The following is a 15489-nucleotide window of genomic DNA, read 5'->3' as shown; positions in this document are numbered from 1 at the left end:
GATTTAAACATTTATTTCTGTATGATTGATCAGCTTCAATATAACATGGCAGACTTAAAAAGGAGTTCTCACTCTTTGATTCTGAGGAACTGACTCAAAACACATGTTTACTGCAGTCGTGTGATATCAAACTCTAGCTGCTGGAAACATCTGGACGAGACGTCACCGTCTTACCCTCAGGAATAATGACTGCGGGTCATTTGGGGAGTTTCTCTGTAAGGCGTTGGCAGTCCACGTGAACTGAACCTGATTTTTTTAACTGTTTTTGTGGCTATTTTAACTGTAACAGGTGGAGAAAAGCAGATGTTACATAATGAAGTGAAGGCAGTGTTTAGACGTATACATCCTGGCTACACAGACACCCACACACATAGAAAAACTTCAGTAATGTTGGCTGTCTATATTCAGTTTTGGCTCCTTTATATTCAGCTCTGTGTTTCAGGCAGGGATTCAGACAGTGTTCTCATGAAGTCACTCTATCACATATGTCTCCATAATAATTTCAATGTGTTAAAGCAACATTATGTAACTATTGTGCTCTAAAATAACAGTTTTCAAAATAGTTTTGATGCTACAGTGACTGGTCATAGGATGAATGGCGCCTCTGTCGTTACCGCTGCACCCGTTTTTGCATTACATTTACTGTTTCATGTTCGCTTTCAGCTGTGAAGGAGTCATCTTAAGTTACGGCATGGAAATGGGCATGAGAACCAGAGCGAGGCCAGCAGACAACCGACGCAAAAGCCGAAGAGGACATTGACAGTGGAAGTGAAGAAGAGCAAAAGAGAGCTTGTTGGCGTGAGCTTCATCAAATAAAAGGTTGCGAGACAAATGCTGACCTGGCTTTCTTGCTGTTAGACTAGTCAGTAATATTAGCTGACTTGCTTTATCATTTGTTGCTGCACTTTCTTGGTGCTTGATTGTGTTAGCAAAATTGAAGACTCACTAGTTTGTGATTATAAGTAATGTAATCATAACAGATGCACGTGCACAGCTGTCCATATTTACCACAGCAATGTATAAGTAATTGCACTAAGAAACTGTTGGGCATCAAATCCCAAAAAAATAGAGTTCTACATAATTGCTTTATTGCTTTAGTAACCAGTTCAGTTTGTACTCTTCTTATAAAGTCACATGTTCGTTGTTGAGTCTAATGAATTTGTCAGAAGGAATCAGGAAGGCTTTTTGATTTGTCATAGAAGTGAAAGCATAGGTGTTACTAAGAAATTCTACTCTGATTCTATTCAAGTGTCCCTGTAAGCCGCGACAGTGAGGCAGCCTGCACACATCCAGGACCCTAAAACTGAAGCAGCTAAAAGTAAGTAAAGTAAGTAAAACAAGCTGCTATTTACAGTTGCCATTAGACAGAACTTGAGTGTTCCTGGTTACCAAACCACAAATATTTAGTTCACCTCAGGTCACAGTTTATTCACATTTATTTCTCATAGAAAATATACAAAACGTTGGTGGCTCCACTTTGCTCACAACATTCTGTGTTTTCTGCCCAACAGGACAGGGTTTGAGATCACTGACTGGGACGTGTCCAGTGCTGCAACATGCCTACAGAGAGCAGTTACACACATTGATTCTGGGCACTGAGGAACATGAAGTCTAGTTCAACTCAACTGAATAATGATGAAAAAATACTAAACATATGTCTCCTAACCTGGTAAAATTTGCATTGACAATGAATAACTGAGGGAATGTAGAAGTGGTGCACAAATGTGCCTCAGTAACTTCAGAACTGTTGGATTTAATTGAATGATTTCTGTTTCTATCCAACAGAGACATGCACTGAGCACTCTGTGTGCATCAGCTCAGACAAATGTCTTAATCGCACTCGGCCTCGATGATGTTCATCTTACGCAACTCCTTGAGGTATGGGACGTGACTGCAGCATGTTAGGGAGCTGTGGGACCGACAATCTGCAGCCGGCCGCCAGAAATCACAACCTAATGACCAACAACCGCCTCAGAAGAGTTTATTTGGAGAGCCTCCACCCAGTCAGGAACGGCATGAAGAATGGGGAATTCCTTCAACCATAAATTTAGGACAATCCCGCCTGAAATGTAGAAATATGTGAGAAGTTTTACAGCATTTGTAAAAAGACACTGACACCTAGTGGACATACACAGATCTGCTCCCCACTGCAGGATTTCAACCCTGGAGATGACAGTAAAGTCATGCTGTCAAACCACACAAACACCCACTGAAAATCCTGAAGAAAATGCTTTAAAATAACCAATTTGTATTATCGATTTGATTAGCAGATTTTGTTCTTGTTCACTCAGATTCAGTCATGTTTGTGGAAGCCAACAATGTGATGACAAAAAATACCCTTTAAGTCCTTATAATGAGAAACCTTATTGTAATAATGACTTAATATCTTAAAATAATGAATCAGTATCTCAAAATAATGGTTTAGTATCTGAGAAAGCTACTTCAGTTATATTCTCATAACAGTTTCACATTTTCTCCATCACCTTTGTGTAATACCCCGAAATTATTACAAGAAGAAAATACTTTGTTCAGTTTGTTTATTCATCATGTAAACATTCAGTTTGTTAACACATCCCATTAGTGAAGTACGTGTGTGTATGAGAACCTCGGCTACATAAAAGCATGTGATGAATGATATCCTCATTGATTATGAATGTGTATATTTACATGCATATACAGAAATATCAGAATATCAGCAGTTCAGATGAAGTCCTGAGCAGGACCACCAAGAAAAGCAACTCAGACATTTACAGAACAACAAATGACAAGATGTCAAAGCGCCGTTCATAATGTTAGACTGACAGATGATCTCTGTGCAGCAAAGAAATGCCACAGCAAATCAGCTCGCAGCAACAATGATGGAAACAAAACTGTGAAACAACAAATGAAACAGAAAATCAAAGAGAATCTTTAAGACTTTGCCTGCTCTGAGGCTGTAAAAAGAAGATCTGCACATTAACAAAAATCACATATACAAAGGTTTGTATAAATTCTATATTTTTAGTGTTGATACTGAGGTTCTAATACATTTTTAGCATTGATATCTGGTTTTTAACAATTTTAGCATTGATATTTGGGTGATTTGCAACTTTTAGTGGTGATATCTGGGTCCTTTCCTATTTTTAAGGTGCTAACTCATCACTAGTTGGCTGTTTAGAGGGACGCCTCTTTGCATCTCAATTTCTGTGACAATGAATCATTATTATTCTTTTAGTAAGGATGAGTGTGTATAATTCTACTCTGTTGTGTCTATGTGGGTTTACAGAATGCAGCAGACTCTCCAGAATAAATCCCAAGTCCAGCATAGAGAGGCTGAGTGAATGTGGTCTGGATTCTGTGGAGGAGAGTCATGGTTTTAGAGACACTGTGGAAGGACAGAATACCTGCGCTGCGATCCAGGTACACTCCAACTCTGGAGGACGGAGGACCTGAGACGAGGATTTTGGCATCATTGTAATAAAATTCATACTTTTTATTTTCACATTTTAATGCCCAAGAGTTGCCATTAAGTCCAAGTTTACACTCATTTGACCACCCTGTTCTGCAGATATTCTTGTATGCGACCCCAACACTGAAGTCGGTCCAGCTGCCGCTCATCTCCACCTCCCAGTAACAACGTCCAGTCAGACTCTCTTTGCTCAGGACCTGAGACCACCCAGTGAATCTGGTTGGGTGATTAGAATAAGACTGTTCTTCACTCATTTTTGTTGCTCTTCTGTTCCCCTCAGTTAATAACAGGCGTTTGTTTGCTGTGTTTGGATCCAGTGTGATGTCACATGAATATTTTAAGAACTCAGCTCTGGTCATGGGTTCTGATTCTGACAGTAAAACATCCAGTTCGGTCAGTGAGATGTTTGTCCATTTCTCACTCAGAATGTCTTGAATTTTATCTCTGATTTTTGACACAGCAGCTGTCACGTTCTCAAAGTACCTCAGAGGACGGATATTGATGCTGGATGAGTCTGGAGACTCACTGAGTGGTGACAGTGAGGTGTAGTTGTGTAGAAACTGGGTGTGATCCTCTGTGTGTATGAGTTGTTCCAGCTCAGCGTCTTTCCTCCTCAGCTCAGTGATCTCCTGCTCCAGCTTCTCCTGAAGCTCTTTGACTCGACAAAGTTCAGTTTCTTGCTGGGATCTGACCTGCTGCTTCACATCAGAGCTTCTTTTCTCCATGAGACGGATCAGCTCAGTGAAGATCTTCTCACTGTCCTCCACTGCTTTATCAGCAGAGCGATTGATAACCTCCACCTCCTGCTGAAGCACCTTCACATCTTTCTGTCTGTCCTGGATTCTCTGTTGGATGTTTTGTCGACTCACCTTGAGCTCTCTCTGCCTCTCAGTCCTTTCTGCTGCAGCTGACACTGTGTTGGATCCAGCATAGTGGTGAGCAGCAGGAGCAGTCTGGAGTCCAGTCTTCCTCAGTTCCTCCAGTACAACTGCTAACATGGTGTTTTTCACCAGGACAGGCCTGGGTTTGAAGGTCTGCCTACACTGAGGGCAGCTGTGGGTTTTCTTCTTATCACTGCCATCCCAGTAGGTTTTAATACAGTTCATGCAGTAGCTGTGTCCACAGGGAACAGTCACTGGATCCTTCAGTAGATCCAGACAGATCGAACAAAGGAAGGTTTCCTGGTCCAGCTGAACTCCTCTCTGCGCCATTTCACCTCTCAGTGGGAACAACTGTTTGCATGTCACTTCCTCGAAACTGAAATCAGTTTGAGCTCTGATCTACACAACATGTGTCTCTGCAGCCTGTCAACTGCTGCACGTCACCACATGTTGGTTACACCCATCTGCAACTCTGCAGATCTAAAGGGGAGGGAAGAAGGGATGTGTCCAGAGGGGGAGCTGCCTGTGTTTGAGAGCAGGAAGAAGGGGGAGGAGTTGTCAGGCATGCATTCCTTCCCGGGGGGAGGAGCAGCACTGTGGACCTCATCAGTGACAACCAAATACTATTAACAGTGTGTGAGGAGACTGTGTTTAATAAATGTAGGTGAAACCACAGATCTTATCCACCAACACAAACGACACTCCTGATAAATGTCATCCTTTGACTCTCACTGAATCCCCTGTAACTGTCAGTAGGTTTAAATATCTAAGAACTGTGATTGATTGCTGACTATATTTATAATGAAGCCACACAAAGATTTTCATCTACTTGTGAGTTATATGAATTTAGACTTAGTGATAAAACTCTGGAGGTGATGTGAAAGAATCTGGTTCAAAATACGTTATTTCTTAACATCATCACATGGAAATCTGAACATCAGGGATCGACTGAAAATACAGAGAACAATAAATGTAGCAGTAAAATTACAGGGAAGCCTCAGATGCAACCAAGTTAGAGATGTGAATTTAACATAAAGAGCAAAGATTTCCCATTTATATGTGATTTCTCTGACCTTTGGATTCAAACTTTGAGCTTTTACCCTCTGGGAGATGATGACAAATGAGAGCCGCCAGACATGTGAAGGCCCAGTCCGAGTTTCACAAACATTTTCCCATTTTATTTTTGTGTATTTATGGTATTTAAATGAAACTTTTAGGGGCTGAACACAATTTACCATGATGCATGACGTAAGATCTTTTACCCTTGGTGTAGTTATTTGTAGTGTTTCACAGAAAGTGCTGCTGCAGTGTCCTGCCACATCAGTGCTGGATGTTGTAAAGAAGGTAACACACACAGCAGCAGCTGACTGGACTGAAGGTAAATATTAAAACGTGTAAAATGTAGATTTTCCAGTGTAGTTAAAATACAAACCAGCAGGTGGAGCCACACACAAACAGACATCAGTTCAACAGTCATCCCTGCTATAACAGGTCAGTGCAGTGAACGCACCTCGACTTCATTTCCATGAAAATCTACATAATGATAAGTTAAATGACCTCATGTCCACAAATACACAATATCTGTTGTCTCGTGTGTGTCAGGACTTAACTGAACTTCTTCACACCCAAACTTGACCAAATGAATTCTGACTATTTTTCCAACAATTGATAAAAAAAAAAGCTTTTGTCATTTTTCTGTGATAAAGTTGTTTTTGTGAGGAATTGTCATTAGACAGAGGCTGACTGACAAATCTTCTTCAGGTCTCAACATGAACACTGAACCTCAGTTATACTCATATTAGTTTCACATTTTCTGCATCAGCTCTGTATGAGACCCTGGAATGAAGACAAGAAGAAAATACTTTGTTCATGTTTGTTTATTCATTATGTAAAACTTCACTTTGTTCACACATCTCATCAGTCAGGTCTGCTGACTGTAGTCCAATGATTTTATGTACAGATTCACTTCATCTGCTCTGTTTGTTTGAGCTAAACATCAGGTATGTACAAGCAAATAATCAATAATCTCATAATCAATTATGCTAGTTTACCTTTTTTGTAACATTAAATCACTTGTAACAATATCATATTATGAACATAATTTATTATTCTGCTTTTATAGTAATGTATAAATAAAATTACAAGTGTGAATATTCATAATGATTTAAAACAATAATGTTAACACATTATAAAGAATTTTATAATGACTTAGAAGTTCAGCTGTCACAATACTTAATAACTGCTGGTCACTCACTAACATTTTTGGTAATTTTCACAGTTGTAATACATTATAACCATTTTATAATGCATTATTGACTGTATAATGCATAATAATGTGATTATAATACATTTGTGTGTCAAATTTGAGAACTAATTTGCGTCATAAACCTACTAGATAAATTAATTTTGACAACATTTTGTCCGTTGTTGTTTCATAGATATTTTTCCACTTTAAATAAAGGAAACAATGATAATTTACAGTCACTTATAACCAGTTTGTTATAAGTAAAGTTATAAGTATTGTATCTGCCTATTCCTCGACAATTTCATTACTTCACTTAAAGCACTGAATGATATTCTAATAATATTATAATGCATCATGATGATTTACGAGTGCTTGTAACTATAATTATACATTACTATAAGAATAGTATGATGCATTATAAAGTTCTTTATAAGGCATTACAGACATGGGCATCATAGAAAGTGTCAAAATAGTTTCATGCTAAGAAAAATCAGTTCAGCAGCTATTAAAATTCATAATGAACAGTGGTAGCCTCCATGACTAAAGAGACACAGACAGGACCTAAAGAAACCTGTCCAAAATGTTTGATTTACAGCTGATCTCTGTTCAATGAAGAAATTAACTCTCAACAACAATGATGGAAACAAAACAATGTGAAAAAATAGAACAGAATTTAAGACTCTGTCCTTTAAATGTCATCTGTCTATTTGAGTTTACAGAATTCAGCAGTGCCATCACGGTAGTGAGGAAGCCTTATTCCAGCATAGAGAGACTGAATGAATGAGGTCTGGACTCTGTGGAGGAGAGTCATGGTTTCAGAGACGCTGTAGAAGGACAGAATACCTGCTCTATGATCCAGGTACACTCCAACTCTGGAGGACCAAGGACCTGAGACAGGAGTTTTGATATCATTGTAATAAAATTCATACTTTTTATTTTCACATTTTAATGCCCAAGATTTGTCATTAAATCCAAATTTACAATCATTTGATCCTGTTCTGCTGATATTCTTGTATGCAAGTGCCACATAAACTCCTGCCCCTCTCCACTCCACCTCCCAGTAACTACGTCCAGTCAGACTCTCTTTACTCAGGACCTGAAACCACCCAGTGAATCTGTCTGGGTGACTAGAATAAGACTGTTTTTGACTCAAAATTGCTTTTCTGTTCCCCTCAGATAATAACAGATATGTGTTTACCGTGTTTGGATCCAGTGTGATGTCACATGAATATTTTAAGAAACCAGCTCTGGTCTTGGGTTCTGGTTTTGGCTGTGACAGTAAAACATCCACTTCAGTCACTGTCAGTGAGATGTTTGTCCATTTCTCATTCAGAACGTCCTGTAGTTTGTCTCTGAGCTCTGACACAGCAGCTGTCACGTCCTCAAAGTACCTCAGAGGACGGATATTGATGCTGGATGAGTCTGGAGACTCACTGAGTGGTGACAGTGAGGTGTAGTTGTGTAGAAACTGGTTGTGATCCTCTGTGTGTATGAGTTGTTCCAGCTCAGCGTCTTTCCTCCTCAGCTCAGTGATCTCCTGCTCCAGCTTCTCCTGAAGCTCTTTGACTCGACAAAGTTCAGTTTCTTGCTGGGATCTGACCTGCTGCTTCACATCAGAGCTTCTTTTCTCCATGAGACGGATCAGCTCAGTGAAGATCTTCTCACTGTCCTCCACTGCTTTATCAGCGGAGCGATTGATAACCTCCACCTCCTGCTGAAGCACCTTCACATCTTTCTGTCTGTCCTGGATTCTCTGCTGGATGTTTTGTCGACTCACCTCGAGCTCTCTCTGCCTCTCAGTCCTTTCTGCTGCAGCTGACACTGTGTCGTGGCCTTTATGTTCCTCCTCAGGGCAGAGATAACAGATACACTCCTGATCAGTACGACAGAAAATCTTCATCACCTCATCATGACGAGAGCAGATGTTCTCCTGGAGGTTCTTGGAGGGCTCCACCAGCTTGTGTTTCTTTAATTGAGCTACATCATAATGAGGTTGGAGGTGTTTCTCACAGTAAGAGACCAGACAGACCAGACAGGACTTGAGGGCTTTCAATTTTCTCCCAGTGCAGAAATCACAGGCCACATCTTCAGGTCCAGCATAGCAGTGATCAACAGGAGCAGCTTGGAGTCCAGTCTTTTTCAGTTGCTCCACTAAACCTGCTAACATGGTGCTTTTCACCAGGACAGGCCTTGGTATGAAGGTCTGCCTACACTGAGGGCAGCTTTTCTTCTCATCCTCTTCATCCCAGAACCTTTTAATGCAGTTCATGCAGTAGCTGTGTCCACAGGGAATAGTCACCGGATCCTTCAGTAGATCCAGACAGATGGAACAAGAGAAGGTTTCCTGGTCCAGCTCAACTCCTTTCTGCGCCATTTCACCTCTCAGTAACAACGACTGTCTGAGTTTCACTTCCTTATAACTGAAACTAGTTCTAGCTCTGATCTCACCAACACGTGTCGCTGCAGTGAATGTGGCCTGTCAGCTGCTGCACATCACCACATGTTGGTTACACCCATCTGCAACTCTGTAGATCTAAAGGGAAGGGAAGAAGGAAGTGTTTGTGCAGAGGGGAGCTGGCTGTGTTAGAGAGCAGGAAGAAGAGGGAGGGTTTATCAAGCTCTGATTCATTCCAGGGAGGAGGAGCAGCTCTGTCTATTTCAACTTTATTTCCTCATTTGTAGTGAAGCTTCAGTTAAAATCTCTTGTAAAATAATTTTCCGACATATCTAATGGTCTACTTGGAAGCAGTTGTGAAAAAAACACTTCACTTTCAGAATATTATCCTGAGTCAAAGCAGCACTTCAGTCTTATGATGTGATGAAACAAATATATCATTTAGCTGAGAAACTGGACGTGTTTGTCACATAAAGAGATCATAAGATTGTGATGTTTAGTGTATCTTCACACAGCTGCAGCCTGTCTGTGACACAACACTTAGTGTTGATTGGCTATTACTCTGATGTGCAACCAATCAGACAGTGCTGTGGGCGGGACATTGAGTGAGACTACAGAGTGTAGCATTATTGTACTTTATAATGTGTATATCTATTATTTAAATGCACATATGCTGTAGTATCCATTGTCTATTACAGTATACAACGAGACAGTATAGTATTTAGTTCTGTATTATTATTATTATTATTATTATTATTATTATTATTATTATTATTAGTAGTAGTAGTAGTAGTAGTAGTAGTAGTATTTTCAGTAGTATTATATTAAACAGTATTTCCTATCACTACAGACAGAGTAGAGGCTACAACAGAGCATTTTCCTCCTTTTTTAAGTTGAGTTTTGCAATCTGTTACACCCCTCGTTGCAACTGTTAATCCAGAAGGATTAGTTTTTACACACAATTTACCATGATGCATGACGTAAGATCTTTTACCCTTGGTGTAGTTATTTGTAGTGTTTCACAGAAAGTGCTGCTGCAGTGTCCTGCCACATCAGTAATGGATGTTGTAAAGAAGGTAACACACACAGCAGCAGCTGACTGGACTGAAGGTAAATATTAAAACGTGTAAAATGTAGATTTTCCAGTGTAGTTAAAATACAAACCAGCAGGTGGAGCCACACACAAACAGACATCAGTTCAACAGTCATCCCTGCTATTACAGGTCAGTGCAGTGAATGCACCTCGACTTCATTTCCATGAAAATCTACATAATGATAAGTTAAATGACCTCATGTCCACAAATACACAATATCTGTTGTCTCGTGTGTGTCAGGACTTAACTGAACTTCTTCACACCCAAACTTGACCAAATGAATTCTGACTTTTTTTTTCCAACAATTGATAAAAAAAAAAAAGCTTTTGTCATTTTTCTGTGATAAAGTTGTTTTTGTGAGGAATTGTCATTAGACAGAGGCTGACTGACAAATCTTCTTCAGGTCTCAACATGAACACTGAACCTCAGTTATACTCATATTAGTTTCACATTTTCTGCATCAGCTCTGTATGAGACCCTGGAATGAAGACAAGAAGAAAATACTTTGTTCATGTTTGTTTATTCATTATGTAAAACTTCTCTTTGTTCACACATCTCATCAGTCAGGTCTGCTGACTGTAGTCCAATGATTTTATGTACAGATTCATCTGCTCTGTTTGTTTGAGCTAAACATCAGGTATGTACAAGCAAATAATCAATAATCTCATAATCAATTATGCTAATGTTTACCTTTTTTGTAACATTAAATCACTTGTAACAATATCATATTATGAACATAATTTATTATTCTGCTTTTATAGTAATGTATAAATAAAATTACAAGTGTGAATATTCATAATGATCTAAAACTATAATGTTAACACAGCATTTTATAATGACTTAGAAGTTCAGCTGTCACAATACTTAATAACTGCTGGTCACTCACTAACATTTTTGGCAAGGATCATAGTGTATTATAATTTTCACAGTTGTAATACATTATAACCAGCTTTGGGTCACTGTTCTTTTGGTGTGAGTGTGTGTGTGCGACCTGGGAGGGCTCAGATTTTCTTCGATATATGTAGGATAGTAGTTGGGACCCAGTGCCTTAAATGACTTCTGTCTATTTGGGTTTACAGAATGCAGCAGACTCTCCAGAATAAATCCCAAATCCAGCATAGAGAGGCTGAGTGAATGTGGCCTGGACAGAGTACCTGCACTGTGATCCAGGTACACTCCAACTCTGGAGGACGGAGGACCTGAGATTGGAGCTTTGACATCATTATAATAAAATTCATACTTTTTATTTTTGCATTTCAATGCCAAAAATATGTCATTGAATCCAAATTTGCACTCATTTGACCCTGTTCTTCCGACGTTGTCGGCAACTGCCAAGAGTCAGAGCACTCAGGGAAATTGTCTGGGTAACTAGAATAAAATAGTTTTTTAGGTTCTTTTGGTTGTTTCTTCCTCCTAGATTTTTTCTTCATCCCTGGTTTTGCTGTGTTTGGATCCAATGCGATTTCTTGTGAAAATGTCAAGAACTCAGCTCTGATCTTGGGCTCTGGTTCTGGTTGTGACAGTAAAACATCCACTTCAGTCACTGTCAGTGAAACGTTTGTCCATTTCTCACTCAGAACGTCCTGTAGTTTGTCTCTGAGCTCTGACACAGCAGCTGTCACGTCCTCAAAGTACCTCAGAGGACGGATATTGATGCTGGATGAGCCTGGAGACTCACTGAGTGGTGACAGTGAGGTGTAGTTGTGTAGAAACTGGTTGTGATCCTCTGTGTGTATGAGTTGTTCCAGCTCAGCGTCTTTCCTCTTCAGCTCAGTGATCTCCTGCTCCAGCTTCTCCTGAAGCTCTTTGACTCGACAAAGTTCAGTTTCTTGCTGGGATCTGACCTGCTGCTTCACATCAGAGCTTCTTTTCTCCATGAGACGGATCAGCTCAGTGAAGATCTTCTCACTGTCCTCCACTGCTTTATCAGCAGAGTGACTGATAACCTCCACCTCCTGCTGAAGCACCTTCACATCGTTCTCTCTGTCCTGGATTCTCTGTTGGATGTTTTGTCGACTCACCTCGAGCTCTCTCTGCTTCTCAGTCCTCCCTGCTGCAGCTGACACTGTGTCGTGGCCTTTATGTTCATCCATGGAGCAGAGATAACAGATACACTCCTGATCAGTACGACAGAAAATCTTCATCACCTCATCATGACGAGAGCAGATGTTCTCCTGGAGGTTCTTGGAGGGCTCCACCAGCTTGTGTTTCTTTAATTGAGCTACATCATAATGAGGTTGGAGGTGTTTCTCACAGTAAGAGACCAGACAGACTAGACAGGACTTGAGGGCTTTCAATTTTCTCCCAGTGCAGAAATCACAGGCCACATCTTCAGGTCCAGCATAGCAGTGACCAACAGGAGCAGCTTGGAGTCCAGTCTTCTTCAGTTGCTCCACTAAAGCTGCTAACATGGTGTTTTTCACCAGAATAGGCCTCGGCATGAAGATCTGCCTACACTGAGGGCAGCTGTAGATTTTCTTCTCATCCTCTTCATCCCAGAAGCTTTTAATGCAGTTCATGCAGTAGCTGTGTCCACAGGGAATAGCCACTGGATCCTTCAGTAGATCCAGACAGATGGAACAAGAGAAGGTTTCCTGGTCCAGCTCAACTCCTTTCTGCGCCATTTCACCTCTCAGTAACAACGACTGTCTGAGTTTCACTTCCTTATAACTGAAACTAGTTCTAGCTCTGATCTCACCAACATGTGTCGCTGCAGTGAATGTGGCCTGTCAGCTGCTGCACATCACCACATGTTGGTTACACCCATCTGCAACTCTGTAGATCTAAAGGGAAGGGAAGAAGGAAGTGTTTGTGCAGAGGGGAGCTGGCTGTGTTAGAGAGCAGGAAGAAGAGGGAGGGTTTATCAAGCTCTGATTAACTCAGCTCTTTGAATTTGAAATTTGTCTCAAAGAACTTATCTTGACCAGCAGCACGCAGGACACTCCTGATAAAAGTCAGCGTTTGACCATCACTGGATGGTCTGATGACACTGTAAGCCACCGTTACTCTTCTTCAGTCCACCTGTTAGCAATGAAGACACCTGGATTTGGTTGAAATTCTTTTCAAATATCTTTTAATAAACAGAGCACATGGTCTTAGAAGTACACACTAAAAAGGGTCAGAACAGCTTGTCATTTTTCATCAACTCTTTAGAAAGAACAACGCAGGCACTTTACCCAGCTTATGTTTAACAGGGAACAACAGTGGTGTGTGTGTTTGGGGGCGTGTGTGTGTGTGTTGTGTGCATGCAGTCATGCACACATGTTTATAAAAGTCAGTAAACAACATATATATGTAGATTTTTTTTTCCTCAAAAGCATCTCATCACTGTGAACAATAAAGTCATCAAAACTGAAAGCACATCAGAACAGAAAAAAACACCCACAACCAGTCTCCAGCACAGAGTGTGCAGAAGTCGCAGCCAGGCTGGGAGCCAACAGGAACAAAATCAGGAAAACGGCTGGTTTTGGATCTCCAACCCTGCTTGCAGCTCCCAAGTCAAAAAACAACAACAACATTTATAGATCAACAATATGAGTTTGGTTTCATGTCTCTCCACATCTTGAAGCTAAAAAACATTAAAACAAATACATCAACACCTGATGGAGTCACAGAGGAACAGGAACATGAACGTACAGTGCGGGAGGTGAGGTGAGTTTAAGCTGGTGAGCAGAATGAAAATCAAACACTTCAGTCCACAGCAGTGCATCCTTTTATTAATGCTGCCTTAAGTCATCCTGTCCCACTTTTACCAGAAACATATAAAAACCTTTCAATAGATTCTGCGCGGCGAAGAGCAACATCAAGTCATTTATCAAAGTCATACTGTGTATCCCTCGTCACCACTTTGGTTAATTTCATGTTTTTGCTTCAGTTGAAAGATTTACAATCTTCTATGGATTTATAAAAGTTTTGAATTCATATTGATAATTCAGAAACATTGATATTTTATAAATACAATGTTTTCTCTTGCAAAACCCACATACGGTAACAGTTACTGTCTGTAGATGAGGTAATGGCAATGAATGGACTGTAGATGGAAAGTAGCTGATAGATTTTTCTTCTGTTTGTTTGAAATAAATATTTCTATTCATGTTAAATTTTCTTAAATGATGACTGCTGGAGATATGCTGATTTTTATGTTTAATTCATAAATTAAATGCATGTTATTGCATGGCCAAACCAGAGAGGGGCACCATGAAATTATGTCCTTGCGAAACGGGTGGTGCTGGAAGCCTGGTGAAGCAGTAAAGGGACAGTTCGGATTATTTCACATGGGGTTGTATAGGGTGCAAATCAACAAACAAGTGTATTAAAGTAGACGGTGATAGTTTGGAGAAAGAAAGAAAAAAAAATCAATATCGGTTTAAGTGTACGCTATATTAAGAATATATAATGTTTGACGGCGAGGTGAAGTTATAATGCTGGTTAAATCACTCTCTTCCCACCAAAAGACTCATTCAGCAAAATCAATCACTGCAGAATACAGGAGTTGCTGGTCTACTGCTGCTTTGATTGGTTAGTTTGTTTGTGTTATATTGTGACTTTGGTGTTTTAAAGGGTCAGTTCAGATTTATTTAAGTCACACAGTAACACAAACAGTAAACTGTCTCTTTTCTCCAAACTGTGGGGGTGCTGACTGTCATCTACTGCACGTAATACACTGAATATACTAAATACAACCCCACTGCAAATAATCTGAATGATCCCTTTAAGTACATGTGGAGCTAGCTGACACGCTCACTGGTAACTTGCTCACACTACGAAGCCAAAATAGCCTGCTAGCCAGCTTCCCACCAGGAAGCTACCTACCAGTTGGCAAGCTAGCTAGCACTATCACTGACTACACATTATATTAACAGACATTTGTACCATCCAGTCAAACCATGCTGCTTCTCTGTGGATCACGTTACACTCCAGCAGACCTTGTATAAAATTGAAAGGTGCGACACAGGTAATATGATGTTGGACCAAAGCTCACCATTCAGAGGCCACACCTGTCAAAGGTTCACAACTCTACACAGAAGATCTACACAGATTTACTTCACCTCCACAAATGAATCCACTGATTGCACTGAAATGAACCTAATTTGGTTTATAGGATAACTGTTACAAATGCTTGTGTGACCAGGCCCCTAGGTTTGGAAAATCCTACGACCTCCTGGCTTATAAACTATTTTTAAATCCATTAAATAACTTCAAAAAGAGCATCTTATTTTTTTAAATTCTGACATTTTAGAGATTAAAGGGATTCAACCGACAACAGCAGTGAATAACATGAAAACAGTGAGCAGACATCCCTAGAAATACGACGCCAAACTGGACTAAAGCGCTAAAACACGTCTGACGGATGAACTTTTCAACTGGAGATGAGAGAGAGGAGACAGTAAAATCTCTCCAACGGAAATTCAGGGTTAAAGATTTTG

General features: G+C 40.2%; 3 protein-coding genes and 2 long non-coding RNA genes across 5 annotated transcripts; 2 read left to right on the top strand and 3 right to left on the bottom strand.

Moving 5' to 3' along the window:
- Nucleotides 1-693: 693 nt before the first annotated feature.
- On the top strand, nt 694-2998 carry LOC146311531 (uncharacterized). The gene is made up of 3 exons (XR_014772172.1): nt 694-819; nt 1250-1327; nt 1512-2998. It is a non-coding gene; the product is annotated as an uncharacterized LOC146311531 (long non-coding RNA).
- Nucleotides 2999-3002: 4 nt separating this feature from the next.
- LOC146311530 (tripartite motif-containing protein 16-like protein) lies at nt 3003-6001 on the bottom strand. Its single transcript, XM_084740917.1, has one exon. The coding sequence runs from the start codon at nt 4657-4659 to the stop codon at nt 3250-3252; it is 1410 nt and encodes a 469-aa protein (XP_084597043.1). The 5' UTR covers nt 4660-6001; the 3' UTR covers nt 3003-3249.
- A 126-nt stretch (nt 6002-6127) lies between these two features.
- Nucleotides 6128-10853, top strand: LOC146311528 (uncharacterized). Its single transcript, XR_014772173.1, has 2 exons — nt 6128-6329; nt 10701-10853. It is a non-coding gene; the product is annotated as an uncharacterized LOC146311528 (long non-coding RNA).
- LOC146311529 (tripartite motif-containing protein 16-like) lies at nt 6601-9432 on the bottom strand. Its single transcript, XM_084740916.1, has one exon. It carries the CDS (start codon nt 8946-8948, stop codon nt 7278-7280), a length of 1671 nt encoding a protein of 556 aa, XP_084597042.1. The 5' UTR covers nt 8949-9432; the 3' UTR covers nt 6601-7277.
- Nucleotides 10854-11126: 273 nt separating the features above from the next.
- Nucleotides 11127-12757, bottom strand: LOC146311527 (E3 ubiquitin/ISG15 ligase TRIM25-like). The gene is made up of 2 exons (XM_084741505.1): nt 11381-12757; nt 11127-11262 (listed from the first exon to the last, which is right to left on the bottom strand). The coding sequence occupies exons 1-2, from the start codon at nt 12685-12687 to the stop codon at nt 11127-11129; spliced, it is 1443 nt and encodes a 480-aa protein (XP_084597631.1). The 5' UTR covers nt 12688-12757.
- Between the last annotated feature and the right edge of the window lie 2732 nt (nt 12758-15489).

This window comes from Lutjanus erythropterus, chromosome 17 (genome assembly GCF_056507025.1).
Source record: "Lutjanus erythropterus isolate fLutEry1 chromosome 17, fLutEry1.hap2, whole genome shotgun sequence".
In the NCBI taxonomy this organism is placed as follows: domain Eukaryota; kingdom Metazoa; phylum Chordata; class Actinopteri; order Lutjaniformes; family Lutjanidae; genus Lutjanus; species Lutjanus erythropterus.
This window is presented reverse-complemented; position numbering and strand designations above follow the sequence as displayed.